Raw genomic sequence first — 16760 nt, 5'->3', positions numbered from 1 at the left:
CTGTCCCGGTCACACAGATGGGTGTGGCAAGGAGGGGTGGTGTGGCCAACTGTCCCCAGGTGTGTGCCAGGCACCGGCTCGAGTGCTAGGCCCTGGACATCTGGCCTGCTTTTGTCCAAGGGCAGTGTGGCACCGGGGCTATGGGGTGCCCTGTGCCTGGGAGGGCCTGCCCAGTGACGGGGGGCAGGGCGAGTGGCAGGACAGCGGTCATCGTGACTGGGGAGCAGAGCTGGGGGAGGCAGGAAGCTGGCCCTGGAGGTAGGGGCTGAGCCAGCTGGGCTCTGCGCCCGGGGGAGCAGCCCGCCCCATGGGCCTCGCTGCCCGGTGCTGCCCGGCTTCCTGGCCCACAGCTCCTGCAGCATTGGGGCGCCCGGGGGGGACGCAGAGGAGGATGGGCTTCCCAGGACCTCCCAGAGGGGGTGAGGCCACAGCAGAGCCCTCTTCTTGGCTGGGGTGGGGCCGTTGGGGACAGTGGCAGGGGGCAGCGGCAGGGGACAGGAGACATAGACCCTGAGGGATAGTAGCCTTCTCCGAGGGGCTGTGGAGCTGGGGCTGTCCCTGGCCACTGGGTGCTCCATCTGTGAGGGACCCCAGTGGGGACACCTGCTGATGGGCCCAACCCGGAGCCCCTGGGCACTGTCCCCATGAAGGTGTGCAGGGGGGACCCAGCTGGATGGGTCCTGAGTGGGCAGTGAAGGGGCCCCATGTGGACCATCAGGGTGCTGCAGGTGACAATCTCTGGGTCCAGCCCCTGGACCACCGTTGGGGGACAGCGGGTCAGTGGGGCACAGTGGCAACCAGGGAAGTCCACGGGGTCCCCAGGCGCGGGCCCTAGGAGGTGCCAGTCAGAGACACACGAACACCCTCAGGCCTTGGAGCTGGTCTTTATAGAGGCCGTGGTCCTCTGCTCCCAGGTCCAAGTGTCCACGCTGCCCGGCCCATGCCCTACCCTGGGGCCAGGAGGGCCGCTGGTGGCCTGGCCTTCCCTGGGCCTGGCCGGTCCCCGCCCCGTGCTCCCTGCTGCTCTCTTGGTCCTCTGGGGCCCTTGGCCCTGCCGGGTGGGGTCACGGCTCCTGGCTTCGGGGCGGAGTGGACACGTCGGCGTCCTGTGCCCCCACGGTGGCCGAGGTGCCCAGACTGCGAAGCTCCCGGGTCAGCTTCTCTGCCACCTTGCGGAAGGGTGGCCGGCGGGAGGGCTCTGCCTCCCAGCAGCTGCCCATGAGGGCGTGCACGGGCCCAGGGCAGCCCTCGGGGGGCTCCATGCGGTAGCCCTTCTCCACGGCCTCGGACACCTCCTTCAGCGACTGGGGACAAGGGGCACGTGAGTGCGGCAGGGCAGGGCAGGCCCTGCCCCATCCTCAGGAGGCCCTGCTCACCATCTTGGGGTATGGAGCCCGTCCGTATGAGAAGACCTCCCACAGCAGCACCCCAAAACTCCAGACGTCCGACTTGCTGGAGAACTTCTGTGGGGCCCAAGAGCAGGATGAGTGGGGCCCAGGGCTCCTGCGGCCTCCTCTTCCTCCAGGAAGCCCTCCAGGGCTGGCCCCCCCTGTAGGGTCCCCCCATCCAGGTGAGCCCTGTTACCCTTCCCCTCAGAGAAAAGCCCACGCCCACTTCAGAGATGGGGAAACTGAGGCAGAGGGCAGACTAAAAGGAAAGACCATGGGCCTCTGGCTTGCTGAAGAGGCAGGGCCATCCCCTCGGAGGTTCAGAGAGGCCTTATGCCGTGCCAGGGTCACACAGCAGAGCTGGGACGCCGTCCTACTTTGTGGGACTCTGAAACTCCCAGTTCTGCAGGGGGCTCACCCCATGTTTGAGAGCCTCGGGCGCTGTCCACTTGACAGGCAGCCGGCTTGAGTCCAGCCCCTTCCGCTCAGCTTTGGCCAGGCCGAAGTCACTGACCTTGGCCACCAGGTCCTCGGAGACGAGGATGTTGCGGGCGGCCAGGTCTCGGTGCACCAGCTTCTTGCTCTCCAGGTACTCCATGCCCTCTGCCACATGCCTGGGAGGGGCGCCCAGAGCCTTAGAACAGGCCCGCCCTCCCTGCCTCAGTTTCCCCCGCAAGGGGGAGCCCACCTCCCCACCAGGAGCCCCACACACAGAGAGAACTGCAGGAGCTGGGCGTTGTTCACCAGGGCGCGGCCGCGGGTGCGGAGGAAGTTCACCAGGTTGCCCTGCGGGGTGGAGAGAGGTCGGCTCCAGGCTGCGCGGCCCCGCCCCCTGCGCCCGCCCGGGCCGCACCTTGCTCACGTGCTCCATGACGATGTAGAGGCCCTGGTGCAGGATCACGCCCAGGAGCCGCACCAGGTTCTTGTGCTGCAGCTTCCTGGGGGGGGAGGCGTGAGAGCCGGCCGCCCCGCCCCGCGCCCGCCCCCTCCCGCCCCAGCCCGGGCCTCACGTCATGACCGCGGTCTCGTCCAGGAAGGCCTGGGCTGTCACATCGCACTTGATGTTCTTCACGGCCACCTTCTGCCCCAGGTACTCGCCCTGCAGGACAGCTGGGCGTGGTGGGCACAGGGATCAGGAGGCCACCAGTGATGGGAACAGACAGCCCGCGCCCCGGGTCCCCAGGCACCCAACACAGCTGCAGGGGCCAGCCCCGTGGCCCTGCAGGCTGCAGACCAGGGCCAGAGACCCCCGGAGCAGGGGTTCGGGCTGCACCCCCGGGCCAAAGCTGCTCCTCTGGACTGACGAGGCCCTGGGCTCACGCAGGCGACGGTCACCTGCACTCGATCCCTGCACCACAGAGCACTCAGCATGCTCTCTCAGGGCTCCAAGGATGGGGGTTCGGTAGTGGGAGAGTGACCACCTAGCCACAAAGCCAGAAGCGTCCCACTCTGGCCCTTACAGAGGAGGTGGAGACCCCGCCCTCGGCCAGGACGACTCCGGAGCTGAGGGGCCTTGGAGCCGAGCTACCACGCGGCAGAGGGAAACAGGCCCGCGCAAGCGCACCTGTCCTGGGAGGTGGGGAACGGGACTCCCAAGCCTCCACCCCACCCGCCTACCTCCAGCTCCGCCCTCACCTCCAAACTCTCCCTCTCCGATCTGCGCCCCCAGCGTCAGGTGCTGCAGGTCCAGGAGCCAGCCGGCTGCAGGGGAAGGCCAGGTCAGGGGTGGCACGGCCCCTCCCATGGGGTCCACCTGGCACCCCTCGGGGACACTCGCTCCTGCAGCCCCCTTCCCGGCAGTGCCCATAGATGTGCCCACGACTCCCCAGGCTCGGGACCAGTGACCTAAGCTGGGTGCTCCCCTCAGACCCGCACACCCAGCTTGGCCCTGGGGACTCCCTGTGGAGCCCAGAGGCAGTGCCAGGAAAGCCCTCAGTCTCAGAGGCTGGGGCCTCCCTTTCTGTCCTTCCAAATGCCCCATGGGCTTCCCTTCACTCTCCTTTACCTCTGACCACCAGGAACGCACAGAGCAAAGCACACAATAAACATGGAGACCCATAAATGTTCTGGAACCTTCCAGGACTTTGGCCTCCACGTGCTCCTCTGCTCTGCGCCCTGCCCGAGGCTGGGTCTGAAGCAGCCATCTGTTCCTCCTCCAGCCCCCCAAGCTCCAAGTCAGTGCTCGTCCCCACCCAGTGCCATGCTTAGCCAGGGAGACTCCAGTGCTTCCAAGGGCACACTGGCCACTCGGGCACCAGGCTGGAGGGTGGCAGAGCTGTGGAAGGACCCGGCCTCAGAGGGAGTGTGCAGGCGGGCTAGACCAAGCTAAGGCCCAGGTTTCCGGCTCAGGTGACATGGTGGGTGACAGGGACACGGCATGAGCTCAACATGGGACTAACCTGGGTCTGTGGTACTCCCTGCCCCAGGCCACCCAAGTGCTTTCCGTTCCACAGCGCTTGGCACAAGGACGCGCCAGGAGGTGTGTGCAGCCCGCATCCTGCTGCCCAGGCTAACGAAGGGCCAGGCAGGCCTGTGCCCACCTACCCTTGGCCAGCTCCTCCTCCGCGGACCGGGTGCCCTGCTTCCTCTTGGGCCTCACCAACTTCGTGCAGATGGCACCCTTGTCCTTGCTGTAGTGCTGCAGAAATGGCAGGGGTGGCCTTGAGCCTGGCCCTGCGCCCACCCCTTCAGGGTGGTCTCTGGGTGGGGTGGGCCGGAGCTAGGGGGCCAGAGGGGTTCAGGTCCAATGGCAAAGTTGGCAGGTTTCATGAGAACCGGAAAAGATGCAGGGTGGATTCTGGGGGCCCTGGATTGACGCCAGTTTGGAGGTTCCTGGGGCTCCCCAGAGAAGCCACCTCGTCCTCAGAGGTAGAACCAGGGTGACTCGGCCCCCTGGTGGTCCTTGGGGACCAGCCCTCCATCTTTGCACTGAGGAAAATCCCACCCTGGAGCTCACACTGCCCAGTCCGCCAGGGATGGGAGGAGGCCTTGGAGCCTCCTAGGGGCCTGCCCCTGCACCTCTGTATTGGGGATGATGACACTTTGGAGGTCCCTTGTCTGCCCAGCTGCCAAGACCTGGAGGGAGCCCTGGGGTCCCTCTGTGCCCTCTGGGGCCCAGTCCTGATCCCCCAGGGCACCTCCACCATGTCCATGAGATTGCAGAAGCAGACGGCCTCATCGATGGTGAGGTGACCGTCGCGGTGCAGCACGCGGTAGTGGATGACATCGCGGCCGAAGCTGACGCACAGCACGTAGTCGCCGGGGTGCCGCGCCGACTCACGCACCAGGAACAGCCCGTCCTCAGGGGGCTGCAGCTGCTGCACCGCCTCCTGGCCCGAGATCTTCCCGTGGAACCACCTGCGGCGGGCGGGCGTTGCAGCACAGCTGGGGCCCAGCTGGCCTGCGCCCCGCCCCGGGCCCGCCCGCCGCCCACGCCCACTCACGGCATGAGGCTGAGCTTGGGGTCCGCCGAGAGGGCCTCGCGCTCCCGCAGCGCGCCGGCCGCCAGCAGCCCCTCCTGGCCGCTGGCGTGGTGCTTGGCGCGGTACCAGCTCTTGTTCTGCGGGGGAGGGGCGGGGTGGGCGCCTGGTCCTGGGGAGTCCCCAGCCCCGCGCGCGCAGGTGCCCCGCCGCACTCACCTCGCAGGCCTCCAGGATGGTGACCACGTCGCCCTTGCGGAAGGCCAGCTCCCCCGGCTTGGGGCGCGTGTGTTCGCACTTGGTGATGCACTGAGTGCCCGGGGCCCAGCGCCTCTGGGTGGGAGCAGGAGCGGGCGGAAGAACGTGAGGGCGCCGTGGGGAGCCAGAGGGGGAGGGAGGAGGGAGGACAGGAGGGGAAGGAGATGGAAATTGGGAGGGACAGGGAGATGAGGGACTCAAAACCGAAGCAGCCGGGGGAAGCAGAGGGGAGGGCGAGAGGGCTGAGAAACATTGGAGTCACAGAAGGGACCCTGGACGGAAGGCAGGGAAGGCGCTGGAGCGAGGGTCGAGGCTGTGGGCCTCCTCAGGGGTGTGGACGAGCTGAGGAAGGGCTGGGGACAGAGGCACAGGGGCTGGGGACAGAGGCACAGGCGCTGGGATACTCACGGTCGGCATCCTGACTGTGATGGGTGGGGGGTGCCAGGCCCCCAAAAGGCGAGAGCTCACCTGGGGAGGGGGCAGAGTCAAGCTCCAAGTCCCGTTTCCAGGTAGGCTTGGGCCCCAGGGTCCAGTCCCTGTCACTTGCAGTCCAGGCCAGGTGGGGCACAGCCGGGAGGCACACATGGCCTCTCAAGGCATCCCGGGTCAGACCCAGGCACGGCCCCTCAGTCCCCTCTGGGGAAGTGATCTTTACCCGGGAAGGCTCCTTAGTCGAGTCACAGCCATACAATGCCAGCCTGGAGACCATGGAGGTTCGTCCTGCCATTTCCCCCAAAGGGAAACCGAGGCCCGGGAAAGGCGGAGAGCAGTGGTCACAGGCAGTATGGGAGGACCGCCTGGCTCAGGCCAGCAGCCAGCACAATGTGTAGGGAGCTTGGTGCCACCTGACCGCGCCTACTCCTTCCTCTTTTCTAGCAGTGGGCAGGGGCAGGGAGGGGAAGGGGGATGAGTCAAGGTCATTACCAAGAACCTTTGACCCTGAGGTGGAGCTGGGCCAGAGGAGGCTGTGCAGCCCTGCTGGAGGAGCAGGGTCCCCTGCCCCAGCCCTGGACAGACACGCCAAAGTCCCTCATTGCCGTTAGGCTGGAGGTCCCCCCTGCCTCTCCCACATCCCCTGCTGCAGGTGGCCGAGCATTAGGGAGGTTGAGGTGTGGGATCCCAGCTCCTCGGGCCTGTCCCCCACAAGCTCTGCAGCCCGGGGACTGGCCAGCACACTCGTGGGTTACACACAAGCACTAGAGCCCAAGGGCTCCTTCCCGGGGACCAGGGCGCCGGCGTACCGGCAAAGGCGCCGGTCCACCTAGAGACAGGTGCGCACCCTCGCGCACGCGTGTGGATACGCGGACAGACACTCGCCACCCGGAGCTGTGCACCTGTCCCCCGCCCCCAACTCACACACACAGCCAACACCTGGGCGCCAGACGCTAGGCCACCCGGGCGCGCAGAGCCCCACGCAGGGCCGTGCACACGCATCCCGGCCACACGCGCACAGCCCTCCACGTGGACGCGCCGATACGCACCCGGGCTCGTAGCTGCGCACGCCGCACCCAGAGACATGCCCCGCCGCGCCCGCCGGGATCGGCTGCCCACCCCCGCCCCAGCCGCGTACGCGCCTCGCGCCGGGACGCGCGCACTCGCACGCACCCCGGCCCCTCCTGTGCAGCCCAGGGGCCCCCTTCCAGAGCCCGCGGGGTCCCCACCCGCCGCGGGGTCCCTCCTGCCCATCCCCGCGGACGCGCTCACCTGCTCAGGGGGCGTCCCCGGGCTGCGCCCTGCGCCCGCCCCCAGGAGGGCCCCCGCAAGCCGGCTGCGCACCCCGGGGCGGATCGGGTACCACAACTTGGAGCAAGTTATTCGGTTTCCTCATTTTTAGGGGGGAAGGACGGCCAGGGAGTGGGGGTAGCGGGAGGCGCCGCGGCCTGGGAGCCCCCGCGGGTCCTAGCGCCGGCCGCACTGCGGTCTGCTCGCGCGCCGCCGCCGCCGGCCCCTCCCCGCCGCGCCCTCCAGGTCCCCTGCGCCTCCCGCGCGGTCGGGGCGGGGTCCCGGGGCGCATTTGGGGTCCACGACGAGTCCTGACCTGGCGCCCAAGAGCACGCGCCGTCACCCACCCCGGGAAGTGGAGTCGCAGAGCGGGGAGCAGGGGCTGCACGCACGCGTGCACGCGCTCAGGGGTTGGGGAATCATGAGCTGCCCATCTGGGGAGGTAAGCAAGCCGCAGAGCCCCAGGACCCAGGGACGCTTCCCAGCCTGCAGTTTCAGCTCCCTCGGCCTCACTTAAGCACCCTCCATCGAGGGCTGTTAGTGCCTGGCGCCAGAAAACACGAACAAAAGCAAAAGCAGTAAAAATTTCCACCAGCTCCATAACGTCACCATCGTGGGCAACCTGCGGGGGAAATTGGGGCGACCAAAGACAACACCTGGGAGCCTCTTGGCGGCCACAGAAGGACCTGCAGAGGCGGGAGGGGCGCTGCCTCCCTCCTCTGGCCACCCCCTGCAGGCAGGCTGGCCACCTCCCAGCCAGTTTGCCCTCCTCTGGTGGCCACTGCCCTGGGCCTGGGGGCAGCGCCCACAGCTCAGGGTTTCTGAGCTCACAGACCCCGTGTCCAGGCACCCAGTGCTCATGTCTGATCTCATTACCCCAAGACACAGGGTCTAGCTCAGAGCCCAGGAAGGAGAAGGCAGAGCACCCGCTGGGGTCCTCCAGGTGGGAAGGCCACTCCCTGCCAGGCGCCTCATGCGTGATTTCACAGAATCTGTTCCAAGGGGTCCCTGTGGACAGACCCCCCCAGGCAAGAGAGGACATGGTGGGCAGAGGGGACGGGGACAGCCTCTGGTGGCCTTGAACTGTTGGCAGTGGTGTCTGCAGAGGGGCCTCCATGAGGGGCCCGGGGTCCACAGCTCAGCACCCAGAGCTGGTGTGGGATGGCCCAGGGTAGGGCTCCTGGGAAGGGCTGGGGACCCTGCAGCTGTCATCCTAGGGACAGGGGCCAAGAGCGCCCTACATGACAACCCCCATCTCTTGCCTGAAATAGAGCTGTCAGTAACCGCAGCGGAAGCCCCACTGTGCCGGGAAGTCCCCACCAGCCCGCCGCGACCTGCTCTGCCCGCCTGGCTCCAGGCTCGTGCTGTTTGAGGGCTGCGAGACGTTGTCCTAGGCCCCCACTGTGACCATCTCCTGGACACACCAGGGACACAGGAGGAGGGTGGGGAGGGGCAACTCAGCAGCCTCTGTGTTGGAGAAGCACCAACTGTTCCTCCAGGACCCCAGGGTCCCTGTCCCATCCTGAGGGAGGGATCAGAGGAACCAAGGGCTGAGCCCAGAGGAGGACGGACCAGCACACAGTTCCCCAGCGGGTGTGGCACAGGCCCTGCTGGCCCTGACTCGGGACCTGTCGCACTCCTGCTTTATCCGGGTCAGAACCACAGAACCGGTTGCTTCAGCGGGGAGGGGCTCCCAGAACCCACTCTTCCAACCCTGGGCCCCCTGCAAGGACTCAGCCGTCCCCTCTAGCGGGGCTGGGAGGGTAGTGGGGCTGCACATCACACACCCCCTCCTGGTCCCTGCTCCCCAGCTCCCGCCGGCTGCATCCTGTCCTTGGTGACAGCCTGTTGGTCCCAGGTCAGACATTCTGAGCCCTGGTGCAGGCTGGTGACCCTGCCCCCGTGTCCCAGCGGCCAGCTGTAGGCAGGGGGACAGCGGCGACTGGGGGCAGGCAGGGCCGCGGTCAATGCCATCCCAGGCTGCGGGGGAGGGCACTCCACTTCGAGGAGCCCCCGTGTCTCCTCGATCCAGGAGCCGCCTGGTAGGCCCTTTGCCCAAGGCATCGGTTGGGCCAGGGCTGGCGGCTGGGATGGAACCGACCTTCCAGATGCTGGAATTAGAAGTGGACCCGCACTGGGCCAGGCTGGGGCTCAGTGGCAGAGCAGTTGCCCAGCACACGTTAGGCCCTGGGTCCAGTTCCCAGCACCACCTACAAATAAACAAATAAAATGAGGGTTTTGTGTCCATCTAGGACAAAAAAAAAAAAAATAAAAATAATTAAAGGTATTGTGTCCAACCACAACTTAGAAATAAATATCAAAAAAATGGATCTCTACTGAGAGCCAATTCAGGTGGTGTCAGGGACTCAGACTGCTGCCGTCTTGTCATTGTGATTTTTTTGGTACTGGGGATTGAACCCAGGAGTGCTCTTCCAAGGGGCTACCCCACAGCTCTTTTTACTTCTTATCTTGAGGCTGGATCTTGCTTACTTGTCCAGGCTGGCCTTGAACTTCCGATCTTCCTGTCTCAGCCTCCAGAGTTGTTGGGATGACAGGAGAGCAAGACCGCACCAAATTCCCACCTCTTTTTTTTCTTTCTTTTTTTTTTTTAGAGAGAGAGAGAGAGAGAGTGAATTTTTTAGTATTTATTTTTTAGTTTTCGGTGGACACAACATCTTTATTTTATTTTATGTGGTGCTGAGGATCGAACCCAGTGCCCCACGCATGCCAGGCGAGCGTGTTACCTCTTGAGCCACATCCCCAGCCCCAGACTCTCTTGTCCCACCTCTTGATCTAATATAGCTGCTCAAGTTCCAACCATTGCAACTACATTCCAGTCAACAGGAAGCAGGAAGGGGCAGAGAAGGGTGTACTTCCTCCGTTTTAAGGACTCCTCCTTGAAAATCCCAGATCTGTTGATTGATCCCAGCTGGTGGAGAAAGGGAAGTTGGGAAATGTAGTCTTTACACCAGAGGCCAAGGAGGAGGGAGGAAGGAGCTCTGGCCTCCTCCTTTCCAAGCGCTCAGGCTGCGCGGCCCCCGCGGGCCGGACCCAAGCTCTGCGGCCCATGGGACATCCCAACCTGCCGCCCTCCCGTCCCTGGCTGCAGAGGCCATGGAGTGCAGCCCACCCCCCTGCTGTCCTTCCTGGTCTTGCTCGGCGTGCGCGGGGGCAGGGGGGTGGCCACGGCGGGCGCTCTAAGCCCAGGGAGCTGGAAGCCGGGGAATGAGCCGCCCGGGCTCCAGTGAGGCGGGCGTCCGTGTGTCCAGTTTGAAGATGGGAAACCGAGGCTTGGGGATGCTCTTGACAGGACGCAGGGGGTGGCGTGGGACACACACCAGCCGCCGCCGGCTCGGCCGCCTTCAGCGGAGCAGGGAGACCGGCTGGCTGCCCCAGTTAGCAGCCCTTTAAATTTAGCTCCCGCCAGGGGACTGGGGGGCGTTGGCTCTTTCCAGGAAAAGTGCCCCCCTGGCCTGCGGCCCCCTGGGAAGCCGGGCCCTTTCCACGTGCTGGCTGAGGGCTTTTGGGTAACCCCTCGGGAGTCTCGGTGGGGAGGCTGCTGTCCACCTGGAGCCCGTCCTCCTCACGGTGAGGACAGAACTGGACGTGATGTTTCCACCAGCCGTGGGTGGGGACCGGAGCTGCTGCCTCATGCACGGGAAGCTGCTCCCCACTGCCCCCCGCGGCCCCTCAGCCTTTCCGGGTCCCTCACCCTCTGCTCCCGCCTCCCTGTTCCTCTGCAGCCCCCGGACACCCAGCCCCAGGGCCTGGGCACGTGCTTTCCGCCTCCCCCCCCCCGCGTCCCTGCTGGGCTGTCCGAGGGCTGCTTCTCAGTAGAGGCGATTTCTGCTCTTTGACATTCCCCAATATCCACCTTCTCCAAAGACCCTCCGTGCCCTTTGGCACCCTCTGCTGTCCAGGCCAGAATGGCCCTCCTGGGGCGTCCCCTGCACGGGAGGCGTGCACCCGGACGAGCGCCCTGGGCTTCTGTGTCCAGGCCCTCAGGAAGGATGCCCGGGACCCTCGGAGTGAAGGCGGAGGAGGAAGCGCAGGAGAGGCCCGTGGGCCAAGGCCCTGTCCCGGCTGTCTTGCCCCACCCTGTCCCCGAGCCCCAGCCTCTAAGGCGATCAGCAGGCTCTGCACAGGCCCCGTGGCCTCTGGGGTGGGCCCTGCTTCTGCTGCTGTGGAAGCCACCAGAGGCCAGCCCGGGCCGCGGGCCCATCCGACCGTGGGAGTGGACGTTTGGGTTTGGGGGGTCTTCGCGCGTCCTCGGTGCCTCGCCTCCTTCCCTTTCCCGCGTGGGACACTGGGGCTGCCGAGGCCCAGGGGGCAGCACCCGCCGCCCGCGTTTCCCTGCCATGTCCCCAAGTCGCCAACGAGAGCCTTTACGGTCTCTTGATGGATCGGCCGGGCGCTGTCCCCGTTCCTGGAGGTCAGCATCTAGCTCTCTCTGCTTCCTGGGAGCCACCTGCCAGCCTCCTGGGCACGCTTTCTGTGCTTCTTCTGTCCCCCCCCCCCCGCCCCCGCGCGGCCTGCACACGGGGGACCGGGTCTGCTCTCCATCTCCCTGGAGTTAGCTTGGGTTGTGTGGGTCTGACTTGCTCTGGCCTCTGGCCTCCCTGGCACAATGACATTCTGTAGCTGGACTCCTGGCCCCTGGCTTCTGAGCGCCCGGGAGCTGACCGCTGGGCTGTGACCGCTGTTCCCTGGGCCCAGCCTCCATGCGTCTTGGTTGGCTCCTTTGTTTGGGGAATGTGCGACCTTCCAGGTCCAGGTTTTCCCGAAGGTGACAGTGTGCAGAGAGCAGGTCCCAGCCAAGGGGACGGGCAGTGTCACTGGCCCGCGTCCTCCTCCAGCTTCTGGGGGGGGGGCAGCCTCCTCACCGGCGTCCTGCCCTCCTCCAGCAGCGCTGGCTGCCCCGCCTGAGGGCTCCTCTTCCTCTTTGTCTTTCTTTTTACCTCTGGTGACAATTCCTCTTTCACCCCAGCCTTCTGGAGACACTTGGGTCACCAGATTTTTTAAAGTTCCAAGACTTCTTTCAGGTTTTCCATCACCCCCCTGTATTTCTTTGTCTTAACATCTGTGTTCTGGTTGTGGGTGGACGCACACCTTTACTGCACCTGCTTCTTTGTCTGTGGTGCTGAGGACCGAACCCAGGGCCTCGCACGTGAGGTGAACGCCCTCCGCTGAGCCCAGCCCAGTCCCTCTATTTCTTTTTATAATTATTATTATTTTTGGTCTTGGGGATTGAGCCCAGGGGTGCTTAACCTCTGAGCCACATCCTCAGCCCTTTTCTACATTTTGTTTAGAGACCAGGTCTCACTAAATTGCTGACGGCCTTGCTAAGTAGCTGAGACTGGCCTCGCCCTCGCCATCCTCCTGCCTCAGCCTCCCAGCCGCGGGGATGGCGCCAGTGCTGCGGTACCAGCTCTGGCCCCCTCCCTGCCCTCTGCCTGCTGGGTCCCTGGCCTGACCTTTTCTGTCCCACTGACGGGTTCTCACCAGCCTGCAGGGCCAGGCTGCCAGCCTTCTCCAGCTTCGTAGGCCAGGGGGAGGGGCAGCTGTCCACACCTGCCACTATGTGTTCAGGGCCAGCTGCCCCTGGTGCAGAGGTGATTTCTGCTCTCTTGGCGTTCCCCAAGGAGGGCAGTGTCTGTGATGGCCGAAGGACGGGTGGTCGGCACATGCTGGCCCAGGACATGTGTAGGTGCTGGGGACATGTGTGAAGGGACGAGGGCAGGAACGGTGGCTCAGAGGGACACTCGTGTGCAGGTGTGGAAAAGGATCTTTAAAAAGGGGAGACTCCAACCGGGAGGCAGCGCCTGCCGTCCCAGCTGCTCCAGAGGCTGAGGCAGGAGGATCGCTGCAGCCGGGAGTTTGGGGCCAGCCCGGGCCACTCAACAGGGAGGGCCAGCACAGGCCGGCCAGGAGGGGGCCCGGTCAGGGAGGAGCGAGCCAGGAAGGCCCTTCATAAGCCGTGAGGGCCTCCGGGTGTCCGGCCCGTCCCTCCAGACGTCCTAGCAGAGTCCGGTCCACCGTGACCTATGCCTTGGAAATGATGTGGCTGTCCCCCAGGAGGGGATGGTTGGGCACTTCGGGCACCTACATCCGTGCTGTGCCCAGCCCTGGTCACAGCTCAGCAGCCAAAAGATGGGAGCAGCCCAGTGTCCACCAGGGCCAGTGGACACAGTGTGGTCCACACACACCTTGACCAGGAGCCAGGTGACAGCTGTGTGTGGAGGGACCTGAGGACCTGGTGCTCAGGGAGAGCCGGACACACAGGCCACAGCATGTGACCCAGGGACAGGAAGTGGATCATGGGTGGGGGGACAAAGTGAGTGGTCATGGGATGAGGCCTCCCTTTGGTTGGTGGAAGGTTCTGGAACTAGACAGTGGTGACGGCTGCGCCACACTGAGTGCCTGAAATGCCACGCGTCACCGACGTGCATCCAGAGAAGGACAGCTGCTGGGAAGGGGAGCTTCACAGGGTTGACCCATGTGTTCCCTTTCTTCCTTTTTTCAGAGTTTTTTAACAGGAAAACCCCAATACCTTGGGAAAATTTAATTGTGATAAAATAGAAAATGGGCCGTCTTCACCGCGCCCAAGTCATAGCTCAATGACGTTAAGCACAGTCACAGGGCTGTGCAGCGGTCCCTGACGGCCATCTCCAGAGCTTCTTCACCTTCCCAAACTGAAACTCTGTCCCCACTAATCTAGCTCCATCCCCTCCCCAGGGACTGGCTCCCAGCATGTCACTTCCTGTCCCTAGGCATCTGGCCAGATGGGGACGTCCTGTGGGTGGCTCCTGCAGTGTGTCCTTTGGTGCTGGCTCATTCCACTGGGCATAGCGGCCTGAGGGTCCATCCAGCTGCGGGTGTGTCAGAACCTCCTCCCTCTTCAAGGCTGTGTCGTCGTACTCCAGTGCGTGGCAGGACCACGCACCCCGCATGGCCCCTGGGGCTGCTTCTTCCTTCTGGCTGTTGGAAATCGCGCAGCTGCGAGCGCAAGTCTCTCAACACAGGTGCTTCCCAACGTGGGCCACCCGTGGGTCAGCCGGAGCTGGTCCCAGGCTGCTCTCTCCCCAGGGCAGCCTGCGTCCTTGCCCCGGCCCGCGTGGACTTCCGCGGTGCGTCTTCGCTGCTCCCTCTCCGCGTCCGCGTGACCTTGCGCTGGAGCCCACGGACGCGCCTCTCTCCCGGCCCCGCCCACTCGCCGCGTCTCCTAGCAACGCTCCCGCCGCACCGCGGCCGTGCCCCGCCCTCCCGGACGCTCCTCGCCCCGGCGCCCTGGCCCCCGCGCGCTCCTGCCGCGGGCTCTGTGCGCCCCGCGCCCCGCAGTGGGGTCCCCGCCCGGGGGACGAGGGCAGGGGCGGGAAGGGCGGTCGCAGCGCCAGCCTCCAGGCCCCGGGCGCCTCCGTCCGGACCCCGCCGCGCTAGCCCCTGCTGGGTTCGCTGTCGCCGCCTGAGCCCCCGCCGGGAGTCGCTAGGGGGGCCCGGTTAACTCTCCGTCGGCAGGACTGGTCCCAGCCACGGGCGACCGGCGACGTCTCCTGGCTCGGGAGGCGCCCCGTGCTGGCGCTTGGGCGGAGGGCTGCCCGCGGGGGTGGAGGAGCGGCTCCCAGAGGCCGGCCGGCCCTTGGCTTGCCCATGGCCACTGGCCACCATCACCATCCCGGAGACATGGTGTTGGCTTGAACAGTTATTTATTCAGCTACTCCCGTGTGGACCTGGGACCATGAGGTCCCACCCAGGCCTCCTGCTTGCAGTCACATCTAGTGAAATGACAACAGGGTTAGTGGCAGGTCGAGGTGGTCAGGGAGGCTTCTCTGAGGAGCTGACACTGGAGCAGAGGCCTGGGGAAGGGGAGGAGCAGGAGCCAGGAGAGAGCTCATTAGGCAGGGGTACCAGTATGTGCCAAGGCCCTGGGGCAGGTCTGTTTGGCTCCTCCAAGGATAGGCTGAGTGGTGGGTCTGCAGCAGACTGACAGGGGCGCAGTTGGCAGGTGGTGGGGTCTTTATTTATCTGCAGTTTTATCCTGAGCACACTGGGGTCCCCCAGGGCTAAAGCAGTGACTGTTGCTGAGGCTGGAGACAGAATTGGTGTGACAGGCTTTCCTGGCACATTGGCCATGAGGGCCAGGCCCCAGGAGGTGGGGAGGTCAGCCTGGGAAGCTGGGTGAATGGCCTGCGGACCCCGAGGTGGGGAGGGAGTGGAACCCTGTGCAGGAGGCGCGGAGCAGAGGGAACAGGGCAAGGGTGGGGGCTGAAGGAGGCCCGTCCCAGGACCGGGCCATTTGTGCCTGCAGCAGGGGTTCCTGGAGGGGCGGGCCCTGGGCAGAGCAGAGTGGCCTGGCCTGCCTTCGCAGGAGGTCTGAGCCCTTTCCAGTGCCTGACAGATACCGTGTGGCCAGTGTCCTCTGCTTCGCTTCTCCAGGGCCTCTAGCTCCAGGTGGGCGCCTCTCCCTGGCGGGGCCCAGAGGGGGTCCGGCTGATCTCCTGCCCACTCCTCTGTGCCCACCACCGTCTGTGTGCAGTGCACACGCCACTGCCCACCCACAGGGCCACTGCCGCCTTGCCCACGCCTTCCTCCCCAGCTCCCTGCCACTGTGACCAGGTCTCCTCATCTGAACCCTGTCCACCCTCTGAAGTTAGTGACGAAGATCTGGGGAAGCCGCGGGGAAGTTCTGTGTGGGCAGAGCCATCTTGCCAAGCTCGCATGCCCGCCCCTCCCAGGAAGCTCTGGGGCCTCCCAGCCCTTGGCTCGCAGCAGGGACCAGGCCAGGAGCTCCCCGAGGCCTGAGGCAGAGTCCTGGGCTGAGGGACACACATAGCCAGTGTTTCCTGGTGTCCAAAGGGGCCCCCTGCATGGGCAGAGCCTCAGGGAGAGAGATTGGGGGCCCAGTCCCCAGGGCCCTGCAAGGCAGGCGGAGGGCCCAGTGTTGGTTGGGGCACTTGAGCGAAAGGAGAGCACGGGCCACACGCGGACGAGAGGGCTCCTTTATTCCCCACCAGTCTCCAGGTGGCTCCCCGAGGCTCCCCGAGGCCCGGACACGGGCCACACACAGGCTGTCCTTCAAACGCACAGAGATGGAATCAAAGCAGTCACATGACCACAGGTCATGTCTGCACAGAGGGACTTCTCTTACTCGACGCCATTGGGAAAGAAGAGGGAGAGGTCTGAACGGGGCAGGGTGAGGACCGGGCAGGTGGTGTCCCCAGGGCCATGGGACAACCACACTGGCCCTGCTTTTACTGGGCTGGAGCCCTGAGGGAGCACTGGGGACCACCTGCCTCAGGCCCTGGTGGGACAAAATCAGGGGGAACCAAAGGAGGAATCCAGGCCTTGCGGGGGTGACAGAGCCCTTGACAGAGCGGCCCCTGCAGAAGGCACTCGGGTGGGGGCGGTGCTGGGTGGGAGTGGCTGAGGGACACAGGTCTTCCTGGGGGCTGCGGCCTGGGGGCTTTGGCAGCACCTGCCTGTCTGTGGCCCTGCTGGCCCCAGGCTGCCCAGCAGGGTGGGGTGGGGCTCTGACGGTCCCTGGGGCCCCTGCACACCTGCTCCCCGCCCCGCCCCCCACGTGCAGCCCACACCCTTTTGCAGAAAGCGTGTGAAGCCACAGAGGATGCCCCCTGTGGCTCACTGAGCCGGCCGCTGGTGGGCAGCGGGCTGCTCCCAGGGCCTCGGGCAGCTAAGTTCCCAGGACAGTCAGACCCGGCGCGGCGGAGGCACAGACCTCACTGCAGAGGAGGAGGCCCTGTCCACCGCGAGGCCTGTCCAGGTGAGCAGAGGCTCAGGCCAGCCCTGTGCCCCCCTGGCGGCCCCGCTTCCTCTCGCCCGGGCCCTCCTCGGCTGGGCCCGCCTCGCGGGGCCTCTTCCGGAATCGGGCCCCAGGCCTGCTCCTGGGTGGCAGCCGGTCCATCCCGAGGACCTTGTGGATCTGCCGGAAGGCCAGCATGCGCAGGGCGTGCTGCGG

At 65.5% G+C, this 16760-nt stretch overlaps 2 protein-coding genes across 7 annotated transcripts in view; both read right to left on the bottom strand.

Annotated features, from left to right (window-relative positions):
- Nucleotides 1-868: 868 nt before the first annotated feature.
- Nucleotides 869-6967, bottom strand: Matk (megakaryocyte-associated tyrosine kinase). Of its 5 annotated transcripts, none has more exons than XM_071604033.1 (14): nt 6770-6967; nt 5721-5937; nt 5474-5533; nt 5027-5140; nt 4832-4947; nt 4526-4745; nt 3933-4026; nt 3024-3089; nt 2399-2498; nt 2251-2326; nt 2101-2174; nt 1807-2002; nt 1377-1463; nt 869-1304 (listed from the first exon to the last, which is right to left on the bottom strand). In XM_071604033.1, exons 2-14 carry the CDS (start codon nt 5790-5792, stop codon nt 1065-1067), a joined length of 1515 nt encoding a protein of 504 aa, XP_071460134.1. In that variant the 5' UTR covers nt 5793-5937; nt 6770-6967; the 3' UTR covers nt 869-1064. The 5 variants fall into 5 exon arrangements, with proteins under 5 accessions (XP_071460134.1, XP_027808504.1, XP_071460138.1 ...); XM_027952703.2 differs by having other exon boundaries at nt 2242-2326; nt 6770-6966; XM_071604037.1 differs by having other exon boundaries at nt 2242-2326; nt 5721-5785; nt 6770-6965.
- An 8802-nt stretch (nt 6968-15769) lies between these two features.
- The window catches only part of Zfr2 (zinc finger RNA binding protein 2), a 38549-nt gene continuing 37558 nt past the window's right edge, over nt 15770-16760 (bottom strand). For both annotated transcript variants that reach the window (XM_027952698.2, XM_027952700.2), the window contains exon 18: nt 15770-16754. In XM_027952698.2, coding sequence (XP_027808499.2) covers nt 16578-16754 — 177 coding nt within the window. In that variant the 3' untranslated portion in view covers nt 15770-16577. The remainder of the gene's footprint in view (nt 16755-16760) is intronic.

Source organism: Marmota flaviventris, chromosome 1, assembly GCF_047511675.1.
Source record: "Marmota flaviventris isolate mMarFla1 chromosome 1, mMarFla1.hap1, whole genome shotgun sequence".
NCBI lineage: Eukaryota > Metazoa > Chordata > Mammalia > Rodentia > Sciuridae > Marmota > Marmota flaviventris.
The sequence above is the reverse complement of the archived record's forward strand: the minus strand, read 5'-3'. Positions and strand labels throughout refer to the sequence as shown.